Below are 12,117 nucleotides of genomic sequence, written 5' to 3'. Positions count from 1 at the left end.
AAAATTGCCCAAGAGCAAACATTCAACACTTTGACCAAATGAATCCTGTAGAGGGCAGCAGAAGAAAGTGTTTATGAGACACTACATTCTTTTTAGGTTTATAACAAAAAAGAAACTGAAATCAAAACAAAAGTTTATGCAAAGCTGAACTTAAAGTAAAACACATTTTCATTGCTATTCAAACTTTTATTAATGCTTTTAAGGCAAAGATGTAACATTTTTAACATCAATCACTAAAGATTTACATAAAATATTTCATGTTAGCTCTTTAAAACATTTTTGTCCCCTTTATAAATTACAAAACTGTATAGGTCTTACAGTTTTGTAACAGAAAAAAATAAATTCAAACGCTTGGTTGTGAAAATGTTTCTGCATTTTCCCATTCAGCTTAACATACATTATCAGTCATAAAAAATAAAAAAACAAGCTTTTTAACCCCCTGGGTGCTGACTAATGAAAACTAATTAAAGTGTTTTTTGCTGGAAAGAGCTGCATTAAAATGTATTTAATGACAGTTCAAATATGTTGTTCTTGTTTGAAGTAACTTCCTGGTAGTAAAATAATACAACACAAAAGAAAATGTAAACAATCTGAACTGTCAGAAAGCTGGAATGACTGGATAACAGGTCACCATGGCAACTGCTCCCCTGTGAGGTTCAGGAATGACCCATGATCCTTTTCGGTCAGCCCACCAGTCAAAGACAAGACAGAGGAGACGCTCTCCTCAGGACTCAGTGGAGCCTGGAAGGAAACAAAAAGAAGGAAGATCAACACACAGACAGACGACAAAAGCAAACAAGTAATGAGTGATGCAACACACAATTTTAAAATAAAGTTTTTTATTGTAATGGGATAAGTGTTCAACCATGTCTGGCACTAGGCGGATAAAAATAATACCTCCTTGATTTAAATTCAAAAATCTGTAGTTCCACACTTTAATGAAAGGTTTATAAAAAAAAAGCATTACTTTAAAAAATAATTAATTGTAGTTACTCACTATTTAAGCCAAAAAGTAGCTGAATTAGTAACCGGACTACTCTACAGTAACAATAACTACTTACTAGGAAAAGTAACTTTTGTGTTATTGTAAAAAAAAATTAAAAAAATAAAAGCTACCGTCTGTCAAAATTTATACATTTAGATATCTTTAAAATCAGTTTCAAGGGTCCGTACGTACAAGTGCAAAGGTACTCTATTTCCACAGAGGGGTTCAGTTATGGAACAGATTTAAAAAATTGTCACTCCATAAACAAAACAAGAATATTTAAACACAAAATTGAAATTATTGGAAGATATTTCATCCAGCATGCTGCGATCCAGAAAATGAGTAACCCTGTTTGAGTAGTGGTGTTACAATGATATTCTGAACACTGTAAATGCACCCTCTGCATGTAACTATTAGGCCTGGGTATAACCAATAAATTCCAAAACCGTTTAAACTGGGATCGGTTCAATTCACAATTTTTTTAGATTCTTTTGATCCACTAGATTAAATTCTGATACAGAGCTGATACAGTTCACATAATGTAAAATGTATTTGTGAAATAATAAACCAGTGAGACTGTTTCTAACAGTGTTAAATGGTTTCTCACACACAGAAGCTCCACAAAAATATGAAGATCACAAAAATTGTAAATGCTCTAAACTAGATCATATTACAGAAATAAATGTTCTGCCTCTTCTGGGGGGGGTTTCAGTTTGGCCACCAGGTGGAGCTCGTGATATAGCATTACACTACATTTCATAAGATTAGAGCACAAATGGTTACTTTAAAAAAATGTTTCCTTAAAAGAGATTGAAAAATTGAAAAATTCATGCCCAATGAGAAATTCTATTATACGTTAGCATCAAGCTAGCAGACTTTGGGTGTATCGCTCTTGTGCATTAGATCACCGGAAAAGGAAAGGCATAAAAGATCGATTTCTAATTTTATGTATGGATTCAGATGGATAAATTGATTTTATCAACCCAGCCCTAACAACAATGTAGTCTTAAGGAGTTTACATAAAAATTGTGTTTTATTCTAAAAAACAACAACAACTTCAACAGAAATATATGTTGTGTTTTAAACTCAGCTATGAAACATTTCATGGAGAATCCTTACCATCGTCCCGCCCATGTCAGTGCGCACCCAGCCGGGATGGATCGCCGTGCAGAGGATCCCTTCCGGCTCCAAATCTACAGCCATGCAGCGGCTGACCATGTTCAGGGCACACTGAAAAAAACAGCCTTTTTTAAAGCAGGATAAAAAGTTATGGCTTAGGTAGCAAATAACATGATTTTAAAACATCGTTTTGGATTTCTCGTTTCCTTTTACGGAACTAAAACCGGAAACAGTCTTCCTGATGTTAGAAAAGCTTTTACTCTGACTTTTTAGTCTTGGTGGCTTAATTCATAGCGACTGAAAGTCTTTTTAAAGCAATTATCCCAGATTCTACTGTTTATTCTGTCAATTTGGTGTGTGCACCTCTGTCTTTCCTCTTTATGAAACTTTAAATGAGAGTTACAGAATTTTACTCTTGTGACGGTTAAATATTGAAGCAAAACATGTTTTTCTCAAAACATTCAAAGAGTTGTTGCGGAGGACTCAAACCGTTTTATAGCTGCTTTTCATTTAGCTGAAAAAAAGAGAATGTGACATTCTAGAAATGTGAAGATGTGGTTTTACATGAATGTTCATGCCACTGTAATTCAATTTGCCAAAAAAACTGCAGCTAACTTCCATATGTTCTTGAACTCAATTTTTGCTTAAAGTCATAAATAAGCTCCGATTGTTTTTTAGGAACAATGTTTGTTCCAGTGAACTAAAGCTGTGAGAGGTTGAAATGAATGTGTGGGTATCGATCCTGATTCTTGACCTTTAGAGCCACGACCCCCTCATCACACGCCTGAGAGTATTCCTCCACTCCACATTTCGGTCTCAGTGATGAGTACCTTGGAGGTCCTGTAGGGGTACCATTTGCAGGTGTTGGCCAGCTCGCCCCAGTTGAGCTCCACGGAGCCCAGCAGGGCGGTGATGTTGATAACTGCCGCCCTCTGGATGCCCATCACGCCGTCCGCTGCTTTTCCGTCCGCAGCTCGTTTCAGCAGAGGCAGGAGGGCCTGTCCGGGTCAGGAAAACACAGCGTTGCTGCATCACGATCAGGAACCTAAACAAACTAATGAGATAAAGGAAATAATAAAAAAGGAAGACAAATGATTTATGGCTTCATTTTATATTCATGAGTCTGTGGGAAAGCTGTCACAATGCTTCTGCAACAAATAGTGCTGCCCTCTAGTGCCCCCTACAGATAAAATGCCTCAGTTACATTTAAATTATATTGAAAAAACACTTCCTGCAGCGTTTTCCTTCACCCTGCTGAAGGTCTTTGGAAAAAATGAAAGAATTCAAGGACTTGGGACGGACAAAGTAAGACTCTGACCAGGCTCACTGTATTATTAAAACATTCAGATGCAAAATAGGACTGTATTACCAGAGCTGAAAACTCAAAAATTGAAAAAGAAACACCATAAAACGTGAAAAAGGTCATCACAGGCTGTGCTAACTCACACCACCAGACCAAATAATTATTACCATGATGAATAATTGATCCTATTCTAAAGCAATAATGAGAAAAGCCATTCGTCTCCATTCCTGCCTTATTACTCTTATCAGATCTGCAGGGAAGTTGGAGGCAACTCCAGGTGTCTCAGGTAAAAGACAGGTGGAATCTTTATATTTTCACTTAAGAGGTTAAAGCAGAATTAAATTTTGAGTTATATGACCACAGTACTTAAGTGTGCAAAACCGAGGCTCTGTAACTACATGTTCAGAGCTCAAAATTGAAGCAAAGGTTACGTTTTTTAAGAATCCAGGTGTGTTTTTGGAAATGTTTCATTGTACTGAAAATGTACCAAAAGGTAAATCTTCATTCATAACTGTTCAGTGTTCTCTCCTGCAAGCTTTTCTTCTAACTCTATTGCTTAGATGAACATCTTCAAGTGCTTGAAGCAGGTTTCGACTCTGCTTGACTCTCAGTCAGTACTAAAAATCTTTGGCACACTTTACAGAGGGTGTCCTTGAAACTTTGAATCAGCAAGAATCCGTCCCATTGAAGGCTTTTGATGAGTGCTGGTAGTTTTAACAGCACAGACTGCAGCTCAGGGCTCTGAATAACATATATGAAACAGGGACATCCCAAAGCACTGGGATTTTGTCACGTCTGCCTATCAAAGTCATCTTTTTTAGTTTTTCACACAGCTGGAAGACCACATGTGTCCTGATGAAGACAGATTTGAAAAAAAAGATGACACTCTTTCTGTGTGTTCGTCCAGAAAGCCTTTTTCTTAACCACAGATGACCTTGGTAATCATTAGAGGAGCCACGGCATTGGTGTGGAAGTTTTCTATCATCTTCTCTGCAGTGACAGAGTGAAAGTCAGCCAGCACGTTGATTCCTGCGTTGTTGATCAGGCAGTTCAGCCCGTCTCCTTGTAGCAGCAGGTCCACCTCCTCTGCACACTTCTCAATGCTTTCCTGACTCACCACATCTGTGCGTGAACACACAAAAACAGGACCTAAACAACAGATTTCAGAAGGCATTTCGGATTTATTTGTAAAGGTGAAACACTGTGCTTTTACCCTGAGTCTATTTGAATAAAATATCAGGGAGGGGCCTCACGAATGGTTATTGAACTGGGCCCAAAACAAAGAATGATGAAGTGTGTAGTACTTTTGCACACCTGCCATTTGCAATTTTACTATGTAAGCTTTTCCTCCCAATTTATTCTGGTTAATTTTCTTGGCTTTTTTTTCTTATTTATTTTATGTAATATAGCTGCCCATTCATAAATGGCGATTATTAGTCTTTTCTTTTCTATTTCATTTAATCTAAAAAAACAAACAAACAAAAACAGGGACAGGTGTTGCGGGCTAGTTTAGCCCTACATACCATATGCAGAGCATCAAAGAATTTTAATTATGAACCACTGTCCTAGATTAAATAATATTTATTTTAGAAAACTAAAAACACTACAACTCTTGGACTTACCTAAAGGTAGCACGTGTATGTTTGAATACTTTCCTGCCAGCTCCTGAAGCGTCTGTGGGTCAGAGAGTAAATTTTATTTTTCACTTAAATTAGGTCAGTGGGACGATGGCGACCTCTAGTGGCCGGTATGTATACATTACATTTTGTTTTCTGCACATTTCAGAGTAGCGTGTCTATCTAGCCAAACTACTGCTATTAATTATGGATGCTTTGAGGATAATTATTACCTTAGCGACAGCGACATTTCTGGTCGTGGCTATAATCTTGCGTGGAGAGAAATCACCACTAGCAAGGCTCTCAACCATTTGCAGCCCGAGCCCCCGATTGGCTCCCGTTACCAACACTGCCCCGCAGTTTTTGAAGTTCATAGCTCCACTCATCGTCGGACTATTTTGGAATTTAAGTCAAACCTTTCGGATGAGAGTGAATTCTCGAACCCCTCTCGCGGTAATCTTCTGTTTGCGGCAGTCACGCCTGCTTTTCGGCAGAGGAGAGACTCGCTCTGCAGGTTTTTTTTATTGAACTTTAAACAAACACACAGTAACAACACAAAGAAGAGAGAAAAAAAAGAAAAAAGAATAGAATTTTAGTTTACAATACAGTACTAGGGATTGTCATACAGCATGTGATTTTCAATGAAAATAGACAGTTTTTTGCATTTTTGCTTTTCATTAATTTCAGAGATTTAAAATATAAACTGATCTCTTTATGAAATGTATTGAATAATGGTTTGGTTTTTAAGAATCTGCTCTTATGAATGAAAAATTTCCCAGATATTAATAAAGTATTGAATGTCAAATCAAATAGATTATCACCAGACACTACTCCAAATAATATAATGTGCTTTTGTAATTGAATAGAAATAGGAAAGGTAAACTTTGAGGAGCACCAAAAAAAGAAATACTCCCATAAACTGTACGCATATATACATTCAAAAAACATATGATCAAGTGATTCTATATTTATGTCACAGAAAGAACAGTCATTTTCTGGAAAACCAAAACATTTGTGTAGTAGTTCCTTGAATGGATAGACTGCATTCATTATTTTAAAATGGATTTCTTTGTATTTTGGGAAAGTTGAATATTTAATAAACTGGGATCTTAACTTGCTTATTTCCTCTTGTGTAGACTCGCTCTGCAGGTATTCACCGGGACCAGAGGAGGCGGTGCGCGCTGGAGATGGGTCAACTGTCAAAAACTTATACTAGTACTTACAACAAAACTAAAGTGTCTGTAACCATTAATCACAATATACAAAATATTAATAAAAACATAACTGCAGAAATGACCGGAGTGTAGCACAGGTGTGTTGCGGATTAAGGTTTATCCTGTATTTTGAGCTCCTTTCCCATGATTCCCTGTGGAGGAGAACCATGGCACATGATAGATAGATAGATAGATAGATAGATAGATAGATAGATAGATAGATAGATAGATAGATAGATAGATAGATAGATGGATGGATGGATGGATGGATGGATGGATGGATGGATGGATGGATGGATGGATGGATGGATGGATGGATGGATGGATGGATGGATGGATGGATGGATGGATGGATGGATGGATGGATGGATGGATGGATAGATGGATGGATGGATAGATAGATAGATAGATAGATAGATAGATAGATAGATAGATAGATAGATAGATAGATAGATAGATAGATAGATAGATAGATAGATAGATAGATAGATAGATAGATAGATAGATAGATAGATAGATAGATAGATAGATAGATAGATAGGGTAAAGTAAAATTATGTTTACTTTTTTTTTTAAAACAAAGATAGTAATCAATTGAGACATGGTAAATGTAGAATTAAAGAATACATGTCACACATTTGTGTAGTTGTGTTAAATAAAAACATAAAAACCACTATAAATTATATTGAAAAAAACTTGGATAAAAAGATGAATAAAGGACCACTGTCATGATTGTTTTAAAATTATAATTGTGTTAATTCAACAAAAATGGCAATTCTTCAGTGGACAAGACAGGAGAACACTAGTTTCGTGCAGTGGAGGGCTGAACTTAAATATAGAAATTCTTGGTTATCTAGAAGCATGTCAGTGTCAGCTAAGGTTTTACAATGTATGAATTAATAAACAGCCGCCCCTATCCCTAAAATAAAATGTGTGTTGCAAAATGTGATTTGGAGCTACCTTATCTCTAAGAAGAATACCTACATAGAAGTAATAATATAATGCAATTTTGTTTGCTCATGAAAGGGAATACATAAAAATCTCTATATATCCATCTATATATTCCTTAGTTTTTGATCTTGAAATATATTTCTTAATGTGTTGTGATATAAATTTTAGTATATCACAATATATTTCTGTTTCTTAGATGTAGTCATCACTTATTAAGTTGAATAATGATTTTTCTGTCATGTAACTTGAATGAATACTAAATTAAGGTTAGCCACATAAAAGTAGATTCCTCATGTTGAACTTCCATGATTAAAAATTATGTTCTTGAATACTAAGCACAGAAGAGAGCCACTGCGTACATTCAGGCAGTTTGCAAATATTGAAGTAAAGATGGATGTGCAGAAATAAGGGTGACAGCACAGCTGACAGAGCTTATGCAGTTACAGCACGCAGATGGTTTTCCTGGCAGCACCCTAAATCCGGATTGTCTTCAAGCGCTCTGTGCCTGGAGCTGCACACAACCCAGGTCTGCTCTAGGTCACTTCATTTGGAATTTGGCTGCTGTGCCTCCATTTACAGACACATTAGTTTTGGCACAGTGCAGATGATGAGCTGGCACAATATGTGGCAGAGAGAACTACTCATACAGCCGGAGAGTCTTAACTGTCTTGACTAAGCAGGCAAAACAGCATGGAATTATCCAAGCAGAAAGCTCTGGAGTCACATGTTGAATGATACAGGGCTGGGCGTTTTTAGCAAATGATGCAAAGTAAGATGCTGAACGAACAGTTTGCACCAAACTGCTTCATGAAACACTCGTGTACTTATCTTTGTCAGGGCAGTGTGTTTTTTAAAGTGATGTGTTCTCAACGTTTTTTCTGATCAGAACTTTTGGCACTGCTGAATTCTGCCATCCAGTTACTAGAGAATACATTAAAAAAATTGATGATCAAAGCTCTTATAGAAGTATTACAATTTACATGGTTACTAATATATCTTGTTTCTTTTTTTTTTTGCTTCATATAAACAGAGGCGTACTTTGTTCAGTCACATCTTTGAACAACCAAGAACCACGTTTTAGGCCCAAGCATGCTTCTGGAAAAACAGATGAGTGTGAAAAACTCAAATAATTTATGCGTTTCAACTCTATGAAGTAACCTAGTGTAAAATAGGAAGCAACAGTAATTTTTGGTAATTTGTATTTACTAAACTTTATTGTTTTATTTGTTCTTATTTATTTTTTAATACAGTAAGATTTATATTTGGATACATTTTAATTTTTATCACTAAAGGTCTTATTGTTTTTATTCTGTTCACATTATTTAGAAGTAGTTTTTGCACACTATACCACACGCTCCAACACTTACATTTAAGACTCACAGAAAGGAGATTTCTTCTCCACTGAAAATGGAAATATTGATTTTTTGATTTCCTTTTTTTCCTGTACATCCTTTAGGATATGTGCCTGAATGATTTTATATTGACATACATCTAGAATTTAACAGGAGCCATAAAAAGACTGACAGTAACAGTCAATGAATGAAACTTGATACTATTATAAATAAAATAAGTTAAACGTGAACAGCTTTTACTAGTACGACAAATTCTCAAAAGTGAATATACTCATGTTTTTTCTGGTGGCAACTGACATCTTTGTTTATACACACAGTAATATGTAATTTACTAAACATATTTTTAAGTCATAAAAATGATTTTATATCAAATTGCTATGCTGTAGGACTCAAAACTGCAGGAAACTGAGCTTGTAGAGGCAACTTTAACTTTATTCAAACAAACGGAGGAGGAACAAAATAAAAATCAGACACTTAGAAGGATGACAGACGTAACTAATAAAAGTTGTGGAGAACTATCAGATGACTGACAATTCTGAATGTTAAACACAAAGAACATTACAAAAATTAAAGCTACAAGTAGCATTTAGCGGGCCCCTAGCACGTGCGACCGCCTGGCACGAGCGACCGCCCCGTGAGCAACGCCCTGCTCGAGCCATTCTCGTCGTTCTTTCTTGTCCATTCTGGAGCTCCAAGCTAATGTTAATATGAAAGCAGCCTGTGGGGGGTGTGGGAGGGGGGGACTGTAATCTGTTGCCTTAAGGGACAAAGACTTTTGCATATAGCATGAACGAGTGAGTGAATGAACAATGCCCTGCTCGAGCCGTTTTGTGTCGTTCTTCCTTCTGCATTCTGGCGCTGCAAGCTACATTTAACATGACAGCAGCCTTTCGGCGGAAGGTGGGGGGGGGGGGTGGGGGGGGGGCTGTAATCTGTTTCCTTGAAGGACTGATATTTTTCCATATATTGTGAAAAAAAATTCAAACAAAGCTTTCTTTAGTCCTGCTCATTTTCTCATCCAGAAGGCCTTTTCAGATTAAAAAGTTGTCAATCAAGCAATGATGATAATCACTAACACTGTACCTAAAGATGTGAAAAATAGAAGTGATCTAATTTCCACTACAATGTCTCGACATGTGTCAGCTATGTTTGATAACTTGGCCGATCAGGTGGAATGGGATCTTGCAAAGCGCATGTAGTTTTGCATCCAGTTTGAAGATTCTCTAGACAGCAGCAGTGCAGCGCAGCTGTGTGTTTGTTTGTTTTTTTTGTTTTTCTTTACATAAAGAGAAGAACTCTTGACAGAACTGCCCTTACAAACAAATATAGGAGTTGAAATGTATAACACGGTAAAGGAGTTTTTGTGCAGAAAAAGGTACCATTAGAAAAGCTGGTAGCAGTGACTGCAGACGGGGCTCCTGCTATGATCAATAGACAAACAGGTTTCATCACTCACTGTAAAGCTGACCCAGACTTTCCAAAATGTCTGCATTACTGCTGCTTCATTCACCAGTAGGCCTTAAGTGTAAAAGTGATTGGCTCTGGACACTAAGTTGGAGATATGTAGGAGGCATCTCATTCTGAAATCTCAGCCTCGTGATACAAACGGCTGATTTTTTATGAATTTTTAATTATCTGACTGTAACGCAATCAACAACTTCCTGTTTGGCGGTGGCTTGCGCAGGCACCGTCAAATATACACCCATGAAACTTTAAACGATGAGAGAAGACCCTTGTGAATATCTCCTGTTGTAATTTTATGAACATCTGACAAAGCACAGAGAAAAGACAGGGCAGAATGTGCCCTATGCAATAACTAGGTGGCGCTATAGAGCTCGTCCAAAGTTGTCATATCCATGGGTACAAAATGGAAGCTTCATCATATCCATTTAATTTCAGTGAGATTGGACAAGGAATGTGCACGTGAGAGCAACATTTATGCATGGCGAGACGCCCAACTTTGCCGCTCTGTCACGACCACAGCCCCGCTTTGAAAGATATGGCTTTTTATCAGAGTAAACTTCAATGGATTTTCAACAGGTGGATGTCATTTTGAGGTGCGTTTGCTCATCCTACTTGGAGCAGTGATGCTCCAAGTAAAACATGTCATTTCCTGTTGCCAGCTGGTGGGGCTACACTTTTTCCGGATTCTTACACGGCCAATGTGTTCAGAGTCAGATTACAATCATGCACATCAATTTTGGATCAGATTAGATTATGCATGGTTGAGTAATGGCTATTCTTCTTTTCATGGCGTGTTTTCGAAACAACCTCCAATTTTGACGTGCCGCCACGGACACAAACAACCGTAAAAACTTAAAAGCGTCGCAATTTAAGATCGGACATGTGTTTAGTTTACAAAACCAAAGTTTGGAGTCATTATTCACAAATCTCTAGGAGGAGTTCGTTCTAAAAGGAGGCCTGCAAATGACCAAAATACAGAAAAAATGACATATTGACACCAATATAGCAGACTTCCTGTGCAACTGACAGCTTGGTACCAAGAGACTTTTTTGTAGTTTTGCATCTGATGAACATGTCCTGTAAATATCAAGCTTGTATGTTAAAGAACATGGCGGGGCTCGCAAAAACAAACATTGTAGGTGGCGCTATTGAGCCGTTTTTATGCACCCATGCGAGTGCTGTATATCTAAAATGGAGATATGTAAGAAGCATCTTATTCTGAAATCTCAGCGTCGTGATACAAACGGCTGATTTTTTATGAATTTTTAATTATCTGACTGCAACGCAATCAACCACTTCCTGTTTGGTGGTGGCTTGCGCAATCATTGTCAGGTGTAAAAACATGAAACTTTAAACGATGAGAGAATACCCTTGTGAGTATCTCCTGTTGTAATTTTATGAACATCGGACAAAGCACTGAGAAAATACAGGGCAGCATGTGCCCCATGCAATAACTAGGTGGCGCTATAGCGCTCGTCCAAACTTGTCATATCCATGGGTTCAGAATTGAAGCTTCATCATATCCATTTATTTTCAGTGAGATCGGACAAGGAATGTGCACGTGAGAGCAACTTTTGTGTGCATGGCGAGACGCCCAACTTCGCCGCTCTGTCACGACCACACCCCGCTTTGAAAGTTATGGTTTTTTATCAGAGTAAACTTCAATGGATTTTCAACAGGTGGATGTCATTTTGAGGTGCGTTTGCTCATCCTACTTGGAGCAGTGATGCTCCAAGTAAGACATGTCATTTCCTGTTGCCAACAGGTGGCGCTACACTTAGTCCATATTTTTCCACTGCAGATTTGTTCAGAGTCAGACTACAATCATGCACATAAATTTTGGATCAGATTAGATTATGCATGGCTGAGTTATGGCCATTCTTCTTTTCATGGCGTGTTTTCGAAACGACCTCCAATTTTGACGCGCAGCCACGGTCACAAACAACCGTAAAAACTTAAAAGCGTCGCAATTTAACATCGGACATGTGTTTAGTTTACAAAACCAAAGTTTGGAGTCATTATTCACAAATCTCTACGAGGAGTTCGTTCTAAAAGGAGGCCTGCAAATGACCAAAATACACCAAAAATGACATATTGACACCAATATAGCAGAC

At 37.5% G+C, this 12,117-nt stretch overlaps 1 protein-coding gene across 1 annotated transcript; it reads right to left on the bottom strand.

The window, feature by feature from the left end:
* Positions 1-165: 165 nt before the first annotated feature.
* Positions 166-5,526, bottom strand: LOC101175234 (C-factor). Its single transcript, XM_004069751.4, has 6 exons — positions 5,257-5,526; positions 5,030-5,081; positions 4,342-4,529; positions 2,935-3,102; positions 2,105-2,215; positions 166-741 (listed from the first exon to the last, which is right to left on the bottom strand). The coding sequence occupies exons 1-6, from the start codon at positions 5,407-5,409 to the stop codon at positions 628-630; spliced, it is 786 nt and encodes a 261-aa protein (XP_004069799.1). The 5' UTR covers positions 5,410-5,526; the 3' UTR covers positions 166-627.
* Between the last annotated feature and the right edge of the window lie 6,591 nt (positions 5,527-12,117).

The sequence above is a fragment of the Oryzias latipes genome, chromosome 6, assembly GCF_002234675.1.
Source record: "Oryzias latipes chromosome 6, ASM223467v1".
In the NCBI taxonomy this organism is placed as follows: domain Eukaryota; kingdom Metazoa; phylum Chordata; class Actinopteri; order Beloniformes; family Adrianichthyidae; genus Oryzias; species Oryzias latipes.
Note: the sequence above shows the minus strand (reverse complement) of the source record. Positions and strands in the feature narration are given on the sequence as shown.

What these genes read in the sequence shown, in the direction of transcription:
- LOC101175234 (XM_004069751.4), bottom strand. Translation starts at nt 5,409, where the DNA reads ATGAGTGGAGCTATGAACTTCAAAAACTGCGGGGCAGTGTTGGTAACG. An exon ending in CATACACGTGCTACCTTTAG is followed by an intron (nt 4,530 to 5,029) that starts GTAAGTCCAAGA and finishes GTTCACGCACAG; the next exon opens with ATGTGGTGAGTCAGGAAAGC. An exon ending in CTCCTCTAATGATTACCAAG is followed by an intron (nt 3,103 to 4,341) that starts GTCATCTGTGGT and finishes TGACCCGGACAG; the next exon opens with GCCCTCCTGCCTCTGCTGAA.